Below are 15,097 nucleotides of genomic sequence, written 5' to 3'. Positions count from 1 at the left end.
GAGCTGAGGAAGCGTTGTTCTAAATCAGCCATAAAAATGTTGGCATACTGTGGGGCCATGCGGGTACCCACAGCAGTGCCGCTGATCTGAAGGTATACATTGTCCCCAAATGTAAAATAGTTATGGGTAAGGACAAAGTCACAAAGTTCAGCCACCAGGTTAGCCGTGACATTATCGGGGATAGTGTTCTTGATGGCTTGTAGTCCATCTTTGTGTGGAATGTTGGTGTAGAGGGCTTCTACATCCATAGTGGCCAGGATGGTGTTATCAGGAAGATCACCGATGGATTGTAGTTTCCTCAGGAAGTCAGTGGTGTCTCGAAGGTAGCTGGGAGTGCTGGTAGCGTAGGGCCTGAGGAGGGAGTCTACATAGCCGGACAATCCTGCTGTCAGGGTGCCAATGCCTGAGATGATGGGGCGCCCAGGATTTCCAGGTTTATGGATCTTGGGTAGTAGATAGAATATCCCAGGTCGGGGTTCCAGGGGTGTGTCTGTGCGGATTTGATCTTGTGCTTTTTCAGGAAGTTTCTTGAGCAAATGCTGTAGTTGCTTTTGGTAACTCTCAGTGGGATCAGAGGGTAATGGCTTGTAGAAAGTGGTGTTGGAGAGCTGCCGAGCAGCCTCTTGTTCATATTCCGACCTATTCATGATGACAACAGCACCTCCTTTGTCAGCCTTTTTGATTATGATGTCAGAGTTGTTTCTGAGGCTGTGGATGGCATTGTGTTCCGCACGGCTGAGGTTATGGGGCAAGTGATGCTGCTTTTCCACAATTTCAGCCCGTGCATGTCAGCGGAAGCACTCTATGTAGAAGTCCAGTCTGCTGTTTTGACCTTCAGGAGGAGTCCACCTAGAATCCTTCTTTTTGTAATGTTGGTAGGGAGGCCTCTGTGGATTAGTATGTTGTTCAGAGGTCTTTTGGAAATATTCCTTGAGTCGGAGACGTCGAAAATAGGATTCTAGGTCACCACAGAACTGTATCATGTTCGTGGGGGTGGAGGGGCAGAAGGAGAGGCCCCGAGATAGGACAGCTGCTTCTGCTGGGCTGAGAGTATAGTTGGATAGGTTAACAATATTGCTGGGTGGGTTGAGGGAACCATTGCTGTGGCCCCTTGTAGCATGTAGTAGTTTAGAAAGTTTAGTGTCCTTTTTCTTTTGTAGAGAAGCAAAGTGTGCATTGTAAATGGCTTGTCTAGTTTTAGTAAAATCCAGCCACGAGGAAGTTTGTGTGGAAGGTTGGTTTTTTATGAGAGTATCCATTTTTGAGAGCTCATTCTTAATCTTTCCCTGTTTGCTGTAGAGGATGTTGATCAAGTGATTCCGCAGTTTCTTTGAGAGCGTGTGGCACAAGCTGTCAGCATAGTCTGTGTGGTATGTAAAAAAAAAAAAGGGGGGGGGTGAGAAAACCTGTATTTGTGCTGGAAATGGCCCACCTTGATTTTCATGCACGTTGTAAGGAGAGTGGTCACTTTGGATAGGCTATTACCAGCAGGAGAGTGAGTTTGTGTGTGTGGTTTTTGGAGGGGGCTGAGGGGGTGAGAGAATCTGGATTTGTGCAGGAAATGGCCCACCTTGATTATCATACACATTGTGAAGAGAGTGGTCACTTTGGATGGGCTATTAGCAGCAGGAGAGTGAGTTTGTGTGTGTGTTGGGGGGCGGAGGGTGAGAAAACCTGGATTTGTGCTGGAAATGGCCCAACTTGATGATCACTTTAGATAAGCTATTACCAGCAGGAGAGTGGGGTGGGAGGAGGTATTGTTTCATGGTCTCTGTGTATCTAATGTCTTCTGCAGTTACCACAGTATGCATCCGATGAAGTGAGCTGTAGCTCACGAAAGCTCATGCTCAGATAAATTGGTTAGTCTCTAAGGTGCCACAAGTACTCCTTTTCTTTTTTGCGAATACAGACTAACACGGCTGTTACTCTGAAACCTGTCATTTTGACATATGATGTTGACAGTTTGTGTTTTAGCAGTTATAATGCTTGAACTTTTTGAATCTCAACATCTACTGTCATTAAATAAAAACAACGAGGAGTCCTTGTGGCAACTTAGAGACTAACAAATTTATTTGGGCATAAGTTTGTGGCTATAAGCCACTTCATCAGAGGCATGGAGTGGAAAATACATTAGGTAGGTATATATATTACAGCACATGAAAAGATGGGAGTTGCCTTACCGAGTGGGCGGTCAGTGCTAAAGAGGCCAATTCAGTCATGGTAGATGTGGCCCATTCTCAACAGTTGACAAGAAGGGGTGAGTATCAACAGAGGGAAAATTATTTTTTGTAGTGACCCAGCCACTCCGAGTCTTTATTCAGGCCTAATTTGATGGTATCAAGTTTGCAAATTAATTCCAGTTCTGCAGTTTATCGTTGAAGTCTGTTTTTGAAGTTTTTTTGTTGAAGAATTGCCACTTTTAAGTCTGTTAAACTTTGTATTATTGTTGAGAAAAAATACATATATATTTTAGTATGAAGATGCTGTGACTTTTTAAAATCAACATACCAAGAAAAATAGTAATGATGGGGTTGATTTTAATTTGATTGGTTTAGATCAGTGGCTCTCAGCCAGGAATATGTGCACCCCTAGGGGTACGCAGAGGTCTTCCAGGGGGGATATCTACGTATCTAGATATTTGCCTAGTTTTACAACAGACTACAGAAAAAGCACTAGCGAAGTCAGTACAAACTAAAATTTCATACAGACAATGACTTGTTTATACAGCTCTATATACTATCTCAGCATTTCTCAATCTGGGGGGGTTGAAATTTATTTTATAGTCATATGGTAAAAATGAGCAAGTAAGCAATTTTTCAGTAGTAGTGTGCTCTGACACTTTTGTATTTGTATGTCTGATTTTGTAACCAGGTAGTTTTAAGTGAGATGGAACTTGGGTTACATAAGACAAATCCACATCTTGAAAGGGGTACAGTAGTCTGGAAAGGCTGAGAACTACTGGTTTAGATAATCATGCTATCTCTGATTTCATCCTTCCTGAACAGGGTAAGTTTAGTTTCTGAAAGGACAATTTTATTTCCATTTTTAAAAATAAATATTCAGCTTGGCGGTGTGTAACTTTCAAGAAGAAATATTTCTGAGCTGTGAATTTTTTTTTACCACTTAAATATTACATGGTAGTATTATTAGTATAGAGCACACTTATAAAGTTTGTGGACGATACCAAGCGGGGAGGGGTTGCGAGTGCTTTGGAGGATTGGATTAAAATTCAAAATGATCTGGACAAACTGGAGAAATGGTCTGAAGTAAATAGGATGACATTCACTAAGGACAAATGCAAAGTACTCCACGTAGGAAGGAACAAGCAGTTGCACACATATAAAATGGGAAATGACTGCCTAGGAAGGAGTACTGCGGAAAGGGATCTGGGGGTCATAGTGGATCACAAGCTAAATATGAGTCAACAGTGTAACACCGTTGCAAAAAAAGCGAACATCATTCTGGGATGTATTAGCAGGAGTGTTGTAAGCAAGACACGAGAAGTAATTCTTCCGCTCTACTCTGCCCTGATTAGGCCTCAACTGGAGTATTGTGTCCAGTTCTGGGAGCCACATTTCAGGAAAGATGTGGACAAATTCGAGAAAGTCCAGAGAAGAGCAACAAAAATGATTAAAGGTCTAGAAAACATGACCTATGAGGGAACACTGAAAAAACTGGGTTTGTTTAGTCTGGAGAAGAAGACTGAGAGGGGACATGATAACAGTTTTCAAGTACATAAAAGGTTGTTACAAGGAGGAGGGAGAAAAATGGTTCTTCTTAACCTCTGAAGATAGGACAAGAAGCAATAGGCTTAAACTGCAGCAAGGGTGATTTAGGCTGGACATTAGGAAAAACTTCCTAACTGTCAGAGTGGTTAAGAGCTGGAATAAATTGCCTAGGGAGGTTGTGGAATCTCCTTAATTGGGGATTTTTAAGAGCAGGTTGGACAAACACCTGTCAGTGATGGTCTAGATCAGTGGTTCTCAAAGCTGGAATGCCGCTTGTGCAGGGAAAGCCCCTGGCGGGCCGGACCGGTTTGTTTACCTGCCGTGTCCGCAGGTTCGGCCGATCGCGGCTCTCACTGGCTTCGATTCGCCGCTCCAGGCCAATGGGGGCTGCAGGAAACGGCGCAGGCCAGGGACACGCTAGCCGCCTTTCCTGCAGCCCCCATTGGCCTCGAGAGTATAACTTATGTTATTCCTCTGTTCCCAGGGGCTGCTTGACTCCCGCTCTGCAGAAATTTCATGCCTAAATTAACACACAGTTATGAACCTTGTATTGACATTTTGGCTCCATTCAATATATAGTGGATAGAGAAGAACTGGTAGCTCTTGGCCACAATGGAAGTTTTTTGAGTTTTGCCACTTAAGAAAAAAACAAAAGTAGACAGACACTTCCTGTAGTAAATAGTAACACCATTTTAATTCAGATCCTCAGCTAGTGTAAACCAGGATAGCTCTATGGACTTCAACAGAGCAATGCTGATTTACATCAGATGAGGACCTGCCCTTCTGTTTGATATTTAACAACAGACTTCTACTTTTTGTGTCATAAGACTTTTGAGTCTCTTGTTAGTTTTTTGTCTTTTACTACAGCGAGGGGGAAATAAGTTCTCCAAACCACACCAAGGTGATGTAGCTGGCTCATTAGGCCATGTTCTGATCTCAGTAACACTGGTGGTGCCAGTCTAAAGTAACTCCACTGAATTCAGTGGCATTACTCCAGATTTGCACCAGAATAACTGAGCAGAATATTTCTTTAAACTGACATTTTAGTCTCCTTTTCTCACAAGGACTCCAGACTGTTACTCCTCTCCCTATGGCAGGAATATTTTCCCTGATCCTGTATGCCAGGCAACCTTACACCTCTTGTACTGTATAAATAAATGTAATAATTAATAGGGCCTAAAGGAAGGGCTTCCAAGTCAGATGACAGTCTCCAATTTTCCCTTTGGTTTAGCAGAAACTGTTTTCTAGAGGGTCAAGTCCTTTAAATGTATAACTAGAACATTTTAAAGCTATATTTAACAGGAAACAATGCCTACGGCTTTATATGTGGGTGTGCTAAGGTGTCACAGCGCCCTTGTAGAACTACACCAGGCTGCTGTATTTGGGTCCTTAGACTTGTGTGCTATTACATTTCTCATGGTCTGGGTAAACAGTGCTCTCTTTTTTCTTGGCCTCTCTGGAACACTTCCTGGACATAGGCTCTCGATCATGTTACCCCTTCATCAACATGGAACCCATCTGCCTTAGGCCCCCAGGACCAGTGCTGACACCGCCAGACTTCTCAGTAGCTTAAGCACAACTTTTCCCCAAAGCTCCAACCTTGTGGTTACTCTGGTTTACAGTTCACATCCTTAGGGACACGTGATATTTGAACACACAGACTTTGAAAGGGTTCTAAAAACCAATCACTCTTTATCTAGCACAAGAAGTATACAGATCTAGACAAAGTAATAAACAGCTACACGCATTGTCTTTGTCTGGAGTGGCTCATGACTCTGAATGCTGACCTCAGGTAGACTGTCAAAAACAAGGCAGACAGCCCAAGCTGGTGTTGTGTTCTATAATTAGAATTCACCAAGCCAGGGACAAATGTGAACTCCTGGATCACTGTACCAGTCTTACCACGGAGTCACAAAAACAACGAGGAGTCCAGTGGCAGCTTAAAAACTAACAGATTTATTTGGGCATAAGTTTTCATGGGTAAAAAACACACTTCTTCAGATGCATGGAGTGAAAATTACAGATGCAGACATAAATATACTAACACATGAAGAGAAGGGAGTTACTTACAAGTGGAGAACCAGTGATGACAGGGCCAATTCAATCAGGGTGGATGTGGTCCACTCCCAGTAATTGATGAGGAGGTGTCAATACCAAGAGAGGGAAAATTGCTTTAGTAGTGAGCCAGCCACTCCCAGTCCCTATTCAAGCCAAAATTAATGGTGTTAAATTTGCAAATGAATTGTAGTTCGGCAGTTTCTCTTTGAAGTCTGTTTTTGACGTTTTTTTGTTGAAGTATGGCTACTTTTAAATCTGCTATAGAATGTCCAGGGAGATTGAAGTGTTCTCCTACTGGCTTTTGTATGTTACCATTTCTGATGTCTGATTTGTGTCCATTTATTCTTTTAAGTAGAGACTGTCCAGTTTGGCCAATGTACGTGGCTGAGGGGCATTGCTGGCACATGATGACATATATCACATTAGTAGATGTGTAGGTGAATGAGCCCCTGATGGTGTGGCTGATGTGGTTAGGTCCTATGATGATGTCCCTTGAATAGATATGGGGACAGAGTTGGCAATGTGGTTCAAAAACCAGTAGGAGAGCACTTGAGTCTCCCTGGACACTCAATAACAGACTTAAAAGTGGCAATACTTCAATAAAAAAACTTCAGAAACAGACTGCAACGAGAAACTGCAGAACTGGAATTAATTTGCAAACTGGACACCATCAAATTAGGCCTGAATAAAGACTGGGAGTGGATGGGTCACTACAAAAAGTAATTTTCCCTCTGCTGATACTCACACCTTCTTGTCAACTGTTGGAAATGGGCGAGGTCCACCTTGATTGAATTAGCCTCGTTAGCACTACAAAAGTAATCAACTGTTGAGAATAGGCCAATTCCACCTTAATTGAATTGGCCTAGTTACCACTGTCCCCTCCACTTGGTAAGGCAACTCCCATCTTTTCATATATATACTGCTTACTGTATTTTTTACTCCATGCATCTAATGAAGTGGGTTCTAGCCCACGACAGCTTATGCCCAAATAAATTTGTTAGTCTGTAAGGTGCTACAAGGACTCCTCATTGTTTTTACTGCTGCACCAGTGAGTCTAAGGAAAAAGTTTTCAATGGCAAAAAAGCAGGTAATGGTCAATACCCTAAAAAGAACACCGTGCAGATAAAGCAATGGAAGTAGCAAAACCCTTTGAAATAACTAGACACAATGCAATCTCTAGCTCAAACCCATATCGGAAAAGTCCTGTAGAATCATAGAATCATCACATTAGAAGGGACCGCAAGGGTCATCCAGTCTAACCTCCTTTTAATAGAATTTAATAGAAAATGGTGACTTTCCTGTAGAACAGAAAAGAGATATTTTCATGATATAAAATACTAGAGGAGGTTCAAGATAACCTATAGAAAGGAGATAATTTGCTATAAATCTCTCTAGTTTTTTAGAGTAATTTCTGTAGAATCCTACTGTTTTATCCCTATTAAATTCTGTAGGACTTTTCCATAAGCATATGCACATAGCAGGCTGGAAATCTGAATTAGAGGCTGAGGCCCAGATCCACTAAGGTATTTAGGGTCCTAACTTCCATTGAAACCAATAAAAGTTAGGAGCATATGACCTTTGAGTATCTGGGCTTTAGGCCCCAGTCCAGCAGAATGCTTAAATGTTTGCTTAATTTTAAGCCTGTATCCCACCAAAGTTATTTACTGATTATCTGTATTATAATAGCAGCTGAAAAGCCCCAGTCCGGATAAGGGCCCCATTTTGTGAGGCATTGTACATACACATGGTAAAAGGCAGCCCATGCCCCAAATTACTGGCAATATAAACAGACGAGAGACGAGTGGGCAGGAGGGACTATTATTACCTCCTTTTTACAGATGGGGAATGAAGAGAGAAAGTGACTTGTTTAAGATCTCACAGGAAGTCTTTTGGAGAGCTGAGAAGCGAAGCCATCTCTTCTGAATTCTAGTTCAGTGCCTTAACCACAAGATGCTCCTTTCTCTACTCCTGAGAGCATTCTGTGCCAAAAACTTAAAAATTCTGCACCAAAAAGTTAAAAATTTTGTGCACAATATTTTAAAATTCTGCAAAATTCTACAAGTTTTATTTGTCAATAAATAAATGCAGAGGCTCCAGCATGGCAGTAGGGAGCACAGGCCACTGACTGCACGAAGGTGGGAGATCACCCTGCACCTCCACACACCCCACCCCTGAGACACGGACTCAGCGGTGAGGCTGCACATGACCCTGACACAGCACAAGGCCTGGGCCTGGCCCAAAAACACCCTGGGGCCCTTCCCCTCTGTGCCAGGCACACCAGGTGTGGAGCAGGCAGGCTCAACCAGGCAGGATCCATGTGTAGAGGGGCTCAGTCTGGGGGGATCCAGGTGTGGGGTGAGAGGATTCTGTGTGGATCAGTCTGGGTGCAGGCAGCTTAGTGGGGGGTCTAGTTGTGTGGGGAGCTGGATGCACAGAGGCTCGTTGGTGGAGTTCCAGGTGCAGGGGCAATGGGACTCTGCAGAGGCTTCCAGATGAAGGTGATTGGGGCTCAGCAGAGGGGTCTTGGTGTGGGGGTCTCAGTGGGGGGAGGTGTCTGGGTGCTGGAGAATTGGGGCTTGGTGGGGTCAGGGTCTGGGTGCAGCTAGTTGGAGGTCAGTAGCGTCGGGTCTGGCTGTGGGGGCTCAAGGTGGTGCAGGGGGTGGTGCATCAGGGTGGAGGTTTGAGTGCAGGGAGCTCAGTGGGGGTTGGTCTGGGTGCATAGGTGGGGGTCTGGAGGCAGGGGGTCTGGGTGTAGGCAGCCTCCAGATGCAGGGGCTAAGGTTCAGTAGGGTGGGATTTGGGTATGGAGGGCTAGGGGGGTTCTGGATGTACTGGGTGAGACTTGGCAGGGGTGTCTGAGTATGGGAGGTCTGGACGCATGGGGGTTATGTGGATGGGGGAGCAGGTCCCCATTGAGTGACACCCCCCCCCCCCCACAGCTGAGGAGCAATGGGGTCAGAAAGCAGGGGAGGATGCTGAGCTTCCTGCAGCTGGGGAAGGCTTCTGGGGCTGGGTTTGACACAGCCCCAGCCACTCCTTGTAGGGGAAAAGGAAGTCCCACCCTCTCCTGCCGCCAGCACAGGTTAGGAGCCACTGGCTGGGGTGTCTCCAGCCCCACAATGATTTACCCCTCTGCTGGCTGCTCCGGGTGCCTGAAACAATGTACCTGCGCAGTTAGGGAGTGGTGCGTGACTGCTCTTGCAGCTTCCCTTTGCTTCCCTGTCAGAAAGTCATTTTTCTGTAGGGAAGCAAAGTAATATGCAGGGGACATGAATTCTGCAGACATGCAGTGGCGCAGAATTCCCCCAGGAGTATTTCTCCTGAAGCAGCCTTAATATGGTGAATATTGAAAATATCCTGTTATGACTTTGAAGGAAACCACACTTAACTGTGGTGCACGTGTAACACTGACAGACCCCAGTCGTTGGCGAGCAGGGTTGAACCTGGGGTCTCTGGAGCTTAGTGCATGAGCATCTACTGCATGAGCTAAAAGCCACAAGGCCTTTAGCTAAGGCTGTAGTAGACTCATTAATCTCTAAGTGGTCTCGGTGCCACTAGAGGGGACAGAGCACCACACCCAGGAGGTGTGTGGGTTATACATATAAGGCTGACAGATATGGCTCAGTACTCTGTTTAGGCACATGGGCCTCAGCTAATGTTTAAAAAATATTCACAGTAGTGCAGGTACACAGGCCCATTAAGGACTCTTAGGGAAGTGCATGGCAGAAAGGAGCAAGGCCTGTGTCTTCCATTTTCTGGGCAAAATGCTGTGGACTGGGAGGTTTTACCTATACAAATTCATGGTTTTGAAGAGGCTAAACCTAGACAGGCTCGCATAGGCAGTCTCTGCAGATGTGTCAGCACAGCAGGGGTAGGGCCAGGCAATCATTCAGAACCCAAAGATCCATGAGGAAATTCTGTGCACACCTTACACATCTGGGAACATCTTCACAGAGTGATTTCCCCTCCATGGGTCATCTCCCCCACCCTGAACAATGACAAGAGGGTCTGCAAGTAGACACGTCTGAAAAAAATTGGCCAAAACTTTTTTTTTAGGTGGAAAACGGCTTTATGTCCAAAATGAAAATCCATTTTGGTCAAATCTGAAAATATATTTTGGTAAAAAAATTTAATTTTTTGAAAACCAAACGTTTTTACTGAAAACTGAAACATTTTGCCAAAAAAGTGTTTTGAAAACGGAATATTTTGGTTTTCCCTTCATAGTTTTAACCTTTTAACTAAAAACTGTCCCACTCCCCCGCAACCAGGAAATTTAAGTAAGACAAAGAAAATTTTTCTAAATTTCCTGCAACAAATAATTGATGTTTTCAACCATCTCTACTTTCAAGAGTCCAATGGCTGGTTCCCCACACTCTGAACAGGCAAATGTCTGTGGTATGAGAAGCCATGGTGAAAGAATTATGGCTTTTCTTTGTGAAAGAAGTTGCACTGTAACTCACAGTGGAGTCCTAGTAGACCATGTTACATGTAGTGGCTGTTCCTTGATGCCCTCTCCCTTCTGGCTAGCCATAGCCCACTAAGCACAAGGAGCAAGTTGTGGCTGCATGGAGCAGGGATGCAACCATATAACCAGTCTTTCACTTCACTGTGACCCTTCTGATTCCCATGTACCCCATGCAGCAAACTGGACTGTATGCCACTGGTGCGTGCATTGAGCAGGACTGAAAATGTATACATTGAGAGGAGCTGGAAGTTTGAGGAATTTCAATACCTGCTTTATGGCACTGAAAGGTAGCAGCAGCTCAGCTGTCAGTGAGGAAGGCAAACAGAACTCTAGCATACTGAACTAAAGATGAGCCAAAACAGGGTCGTTTTGGAAGTCGCCTATTTTAATATTAAGTATTTTTTTAACTTCCAGATTCCCCCTGTTCACTTGTAAGCAGGAAGGATGATCTTGTGGTTAAGGCATTGGACGCAAACTCAGCAAAGGGGGATTCTCTTGCTGGCTCTCCCACAGTTTTTCTGTATGCATTTGGGTAAACCACAATTTTATAAAGTGCCTCCAAATATTATGTGCCCACAGCTTTAGATATTTAGGCCCCACACCTGCAACTGCGTCTGTGTGGGCAGATCCCTGCACCTTCATGGAGTCCCACTGAGTTGTGCTGACCCCACAGAGGTGCCTGGATCCATTTGCAGGGAGCAACTTTCAGGATAACGACCTTAATCTCTCTCTGAGCCTCAATTCCCCATCTGTATAATCGGGCTAATGATACTTAAAGGATTGTTGTGAGGATAAATCTATTAATGTTTGCAACTGCTCAGCTACTACAATGATGAGAAGCATAGAGAAAAACCAGCTTATACACAAAACTGAAAATATTATCACGATAGTCATTCTTGCCTTGCCTGTGGGATTACCAGGGGAATAAAATAAAAACAGGTAAGAGTCCAAGGACCCTGCGTCAGTGAGCAGGAAATGCTTCCACCAAAACTAAATAAGCTTACTGAATTTATCTGGCTAAGAAAATTTAGTGGGGGCGGGGGAGGGGAACTTCAGCTATATGAATGAAAGAACATTGCAAAAGCAAAATATTATTAGAGTGAAAATGCATTCAATTCATATATTTTTTTGGTTTCTAAGAATCACACCTCTGGGTGCATGCACACAATTTCTTTCAAAAGAATAAAAGAACATTCAGCTTCTTAAAATTAGCATACTGGAATTTAAAGTGTATGATGAAGCAAGTAAAAATGGTAAGTATCAATTGGACTGAAAACAATTAAAACCAGACATTGCTTTGCTCCAGTAAATGCACCTTTCTAACTGAGATTCCAATCCATACAGGCAGACTGCTGTGCCAGAGCAGAAACCTTTCAACTCTGGCTGCGTGTGATCATTTGCAGGAAGGGGAACTTAAAGGCCGAAAAACCTGGATAAAGATTAAATGGAGCTAGTGGTTACCATGCTTATATTCAGAACCAGACAGGTTTCCATTCTTGCACTAAGGGCCAGACTGTGATTCCATTATTCACATTAGTGAGCAGTTACTCCACAGAGACAGTCGCTTCAAAAGTGTGCTAGGAGCCTTACAAACATATTAAAAAAACATATCCCTGAACAGAAGCGCTTACAATCTAAAGACAATTAACAGGCAAATGAAGGGAAGAAGGCATGTGGCGTATTTTTATATATATATCTGAAAAGTGGATTTGTGTCTAGTAACAATGGAGTTCACTGCAGGCCTCAGACTGGAGATGAACTATAATAAAGCAATAGCTCCGAATCTTGCTTGCCTTATGCATGCGAGAAGTCTCCTTGAAATTAATGGGACCATTCATGTGAGTAAAGTGAGTTGGATTTGGCGCCAAGAACAGTTATTCAGAACTTTAAGGACACTTACGTTAGTGACCAGATATTTTCATGGTATTTCAAGAACCTGAATTGGAGTAAAAGAAGGACATTGAAGTGGTTTTGGACATTCTACACAGAGCAATCCCAGAGGATTAAGCTCCCAAGGAACCTGCGGCTCTGAAGAATATAAACTTGCCTTTGTACGTATGCCACCATGTATGTTTTTAATTCCTTGCATGGGCAGAAGCCCAACACTTTAATTTTAGAAGATCAAGCTAATTTCCCTATCAAAAGTACATGGGGAAAAAGAGAGAGAGTAGTCTCTGTAGTACCATTTTTTTTCTCTTCCCCACATTCTAGGAAAGAACCTTTTGGTGGCTCTGCAGGGATCCAGAGCTGAGAATAACTGCTAGAGAATGGCACTATCTAAGGTCATAAGAAGAAATAACTCTATATACTCTTCTCTCTGCCCTCTTTTCCCTTTGTTCTAAAACTCGCAGCTGTTCTAAAATTTTATTTTGTGACTGCAATTTTCAAAGGATACTGGCGACACACACGTTGTACGTATGTAGATAATTCAATTATAATTGTCTCTCGGAGTTAAACTATGAACATAGAAGTGTTTTATTTTCCCATCACTAAGACTTTGTGGCTTTTCTGGCTTGTTCCATCTAAGATTTGTACTGAGTGGATAAGAGGGATTAAGAGATAATCAAAGAATATTCTGTGGTTACAAGCATGAATTATTTTGTTCAACTTTTTTTTAATTACATCTTTCCTCCAAAAAGAGGAGTAAAATGCAAAGCCCTCCTTTTTTGTGTTTTAATCATTTGAACCAACACAGAACTGTACAAAAGAGAAAAACACAATTCAACATATCTACTGTTTCTTTTCAAAATGGCCACCAAGACCTCAACACTGTTCCCTAGAGGACCCCAGAAAGGGAGGAAAGCATAGGAGCAACTTCTGAATCGATACGCAGCTCCAATTATGAATGGTGGGGTGGAGATAAGGAGAGACTAGTGGTCTAGTTTAGCCTTCTAAGTGGCCCATGCTTGCGAACTCAGGGCATGGTCACCTGTCAAAAAATGAATGGAGAAATAAGGTATAAAGCTATTACTACTATCCTCTCCCAACAGGTCTGTGGTAAACTCCTGCCTGCTTCTTACAATCAATGTTGTAGAGTTCTCTCTTTAGGGATGCATTCTTGGAGCACTAGCTGGTGGGAGAGTTCCTGGCAGTGTAGTTCTGATAGTCATATTCCTATGTCATGTTGGAGGCAAAGAGTCTGTGATGGGTCTGGCGTATCTGCATGAATGCCCTTGACATCAGTGGGTGTTCGTATGTTGATCTTGTTGGGGGAAAGGCTACACTCTGCTGAGTCCCACAGAAGGGAGAACACCCTTAAATCCCCAAGCAATAGCACAGAGTTTGGTATACAAAGGAGCAAGATTATTTTCCAAAGTACCATTTGTTTTTGTTTCTTTCAGATGGCTTCGAAGAGGTTCAAAATTATTTTGTTTTTAATTGTAGTATTGGCCTCTGCTTGTTTGTATTTGATTGAAATTGGTATATTCTGTCAAAAGAAGGAAGAGGCCACGTCACTGACTTTTATAACAGAGAGCGGAAACTTTTTGCAGTTGCCAGATATAGACTGCAGTAGGACTCCTCCGTTCCTGGTACTCCTTGTGACATCGTCACATGGCCAGAATAAAGCTAGGATGGCTATCCGTGAAACATGGGGGAAACACAGACTAGTTGCTGGCAACCTCATCGTGACATATTTTCTTCTGGGAACCACCATGAACCAAAATGATCAAACTGGTATTATTGCTGAAAGTCAGAAATACAGAGACATTATCCAGAAGGATTTTATAGATGCGTATTACAATTTGACTTTAAAGACAATGATGGGAATTGAATGGGTTCACAAATTTTGTCATCAATCCAGGTTTGTGATGAAAACTGACACAGATATGTTTGTCAATATCTTTTACCTGACCGAACTTCTTTTAAGAAAAAACAGAAACTCTAGATTCTTCACAGGCTTTTTAAAGATGAATGACTTGCCAATAAGAAAGATATATAGTAAATGGTATGTGAGTAAAGATGAATATCCAGGACGCACATATCCTCCATTTTGTTCAGGGACTGGTTATGTTTTCTCCACCGATGTTGCTAGTCAGATTTACAAAATTTCAGAAAGTGTCCCTTTTATTAAACTGGAGGATGTTTTCATAGGACTGTGTCTTGCTAAACTAAAAATCAACCTGGAGGAACTTCATTCAGAACAGACATTCTTCTCAGACAGGGTTGAGTTCTCTCTTTGTCGCTTCAAGAAAATTGTGACGTGCCATTATGTGAAACCTCATGAACTGCTGATCTACTGGAATGCACTGGAGAGCTCAATGGATGAAAAATGCCCAGATGACTGAAATAGCTGAGCTAACAAAAAGTGACACCAAAAAGCTCCAGGACCAGCCTTTAGTAGGGTTACCACCTGGCCAGTAGTTGAGTGGCCGGGCCATTTTTTTATGGATTTGCCAGTTGCCAGAAAAATAATTTAATCTGCCTTTTTTTTTACATGGGTCTAAAGATTTGCATTATTATCACCACATTACACTGGGATATCTAATGTTAAAATTTTCTGTGTCCAGCTAAAGTTGCTGCAGTGTTTAAGTAAGAAAATGATTGTTATCAATCTTATCTATATGTGTTATCTCTCTAGATACTGTAAGTGGCTATTGGGGGCAGGATTTGCAGGGGTCTTGTAGGGGTGGGAGTGGTGCCGGGGTTTTTTTGCATTTCAAAGGTGGTAAACCTAGCCTTTAGTCAGGCAAAACTCGGCCACTGAAGTCAGGCTGGGGACCTGTACAGTCAAAAAGACACAGATAAATATTTTAATCTCTTGCCCCTCTGCAAATTTGCTGTTATTTATTTGCAAACACTGGACTTCCTTGCAGAGCGAAAGACAACAAAACCGTTTTGTCTCCGT

General features: G+C 43.0%; 1 protein-coding gene across 5 annotated transcripts in view; it reads left to right on the top strand.

Annotated features, from left to right (window-relative positions):
* Nucleotides 1-15,097, top strand: part of B3GALT5 (beta-1,3-galactosyltransferase 5) — a 106,928-nt gene that overhangs the window by 11,832 nt on the left and 79,999 nt on the right. For 3 of the 5 annotated variants that reach the window (XM_074969827.1, XM_074969802.1, XM_074969811.1), the window contains one exon: nt 13,593-14,754. The exons of 1 other annotated variant lie outside the window; for it this stretch is intronic. In XM_074969827.1, the coding sequence (XP_074825928.1) occupies nt 13,593-14,537 (945 nt within the window). In that variant the 3' untranslated portion in view covers nt 14,538-14,754. Of the gene's footprint in view, nt 1-2,871; nt 3,007-13,592; nt 14,755-15,097 lie in introns of those variants that run through there. One more of the 5 variants, XM_074969820.1, reaches the window with a different exon arrangement.

This window comes from Natator depressus, chromosome 1 (genome assembly GCF_965152275.1).
Source record: "Natator depressus isolate rNatDep1 chromosome 1, rNatDep2.hap1, whole genome shotgun sequence".
Taxonomy (NCBI): domain Eukaryota; kingdom Metazoa; phylum Chordata; order Testudines; family Cheloniidae; genus Natator; species Natator depressus.
The sequence above is the reverse complement of the archived record's forward strand: the minus strand, read 5'-3'. Positions and strand labels throughout refer to the sequence as shown.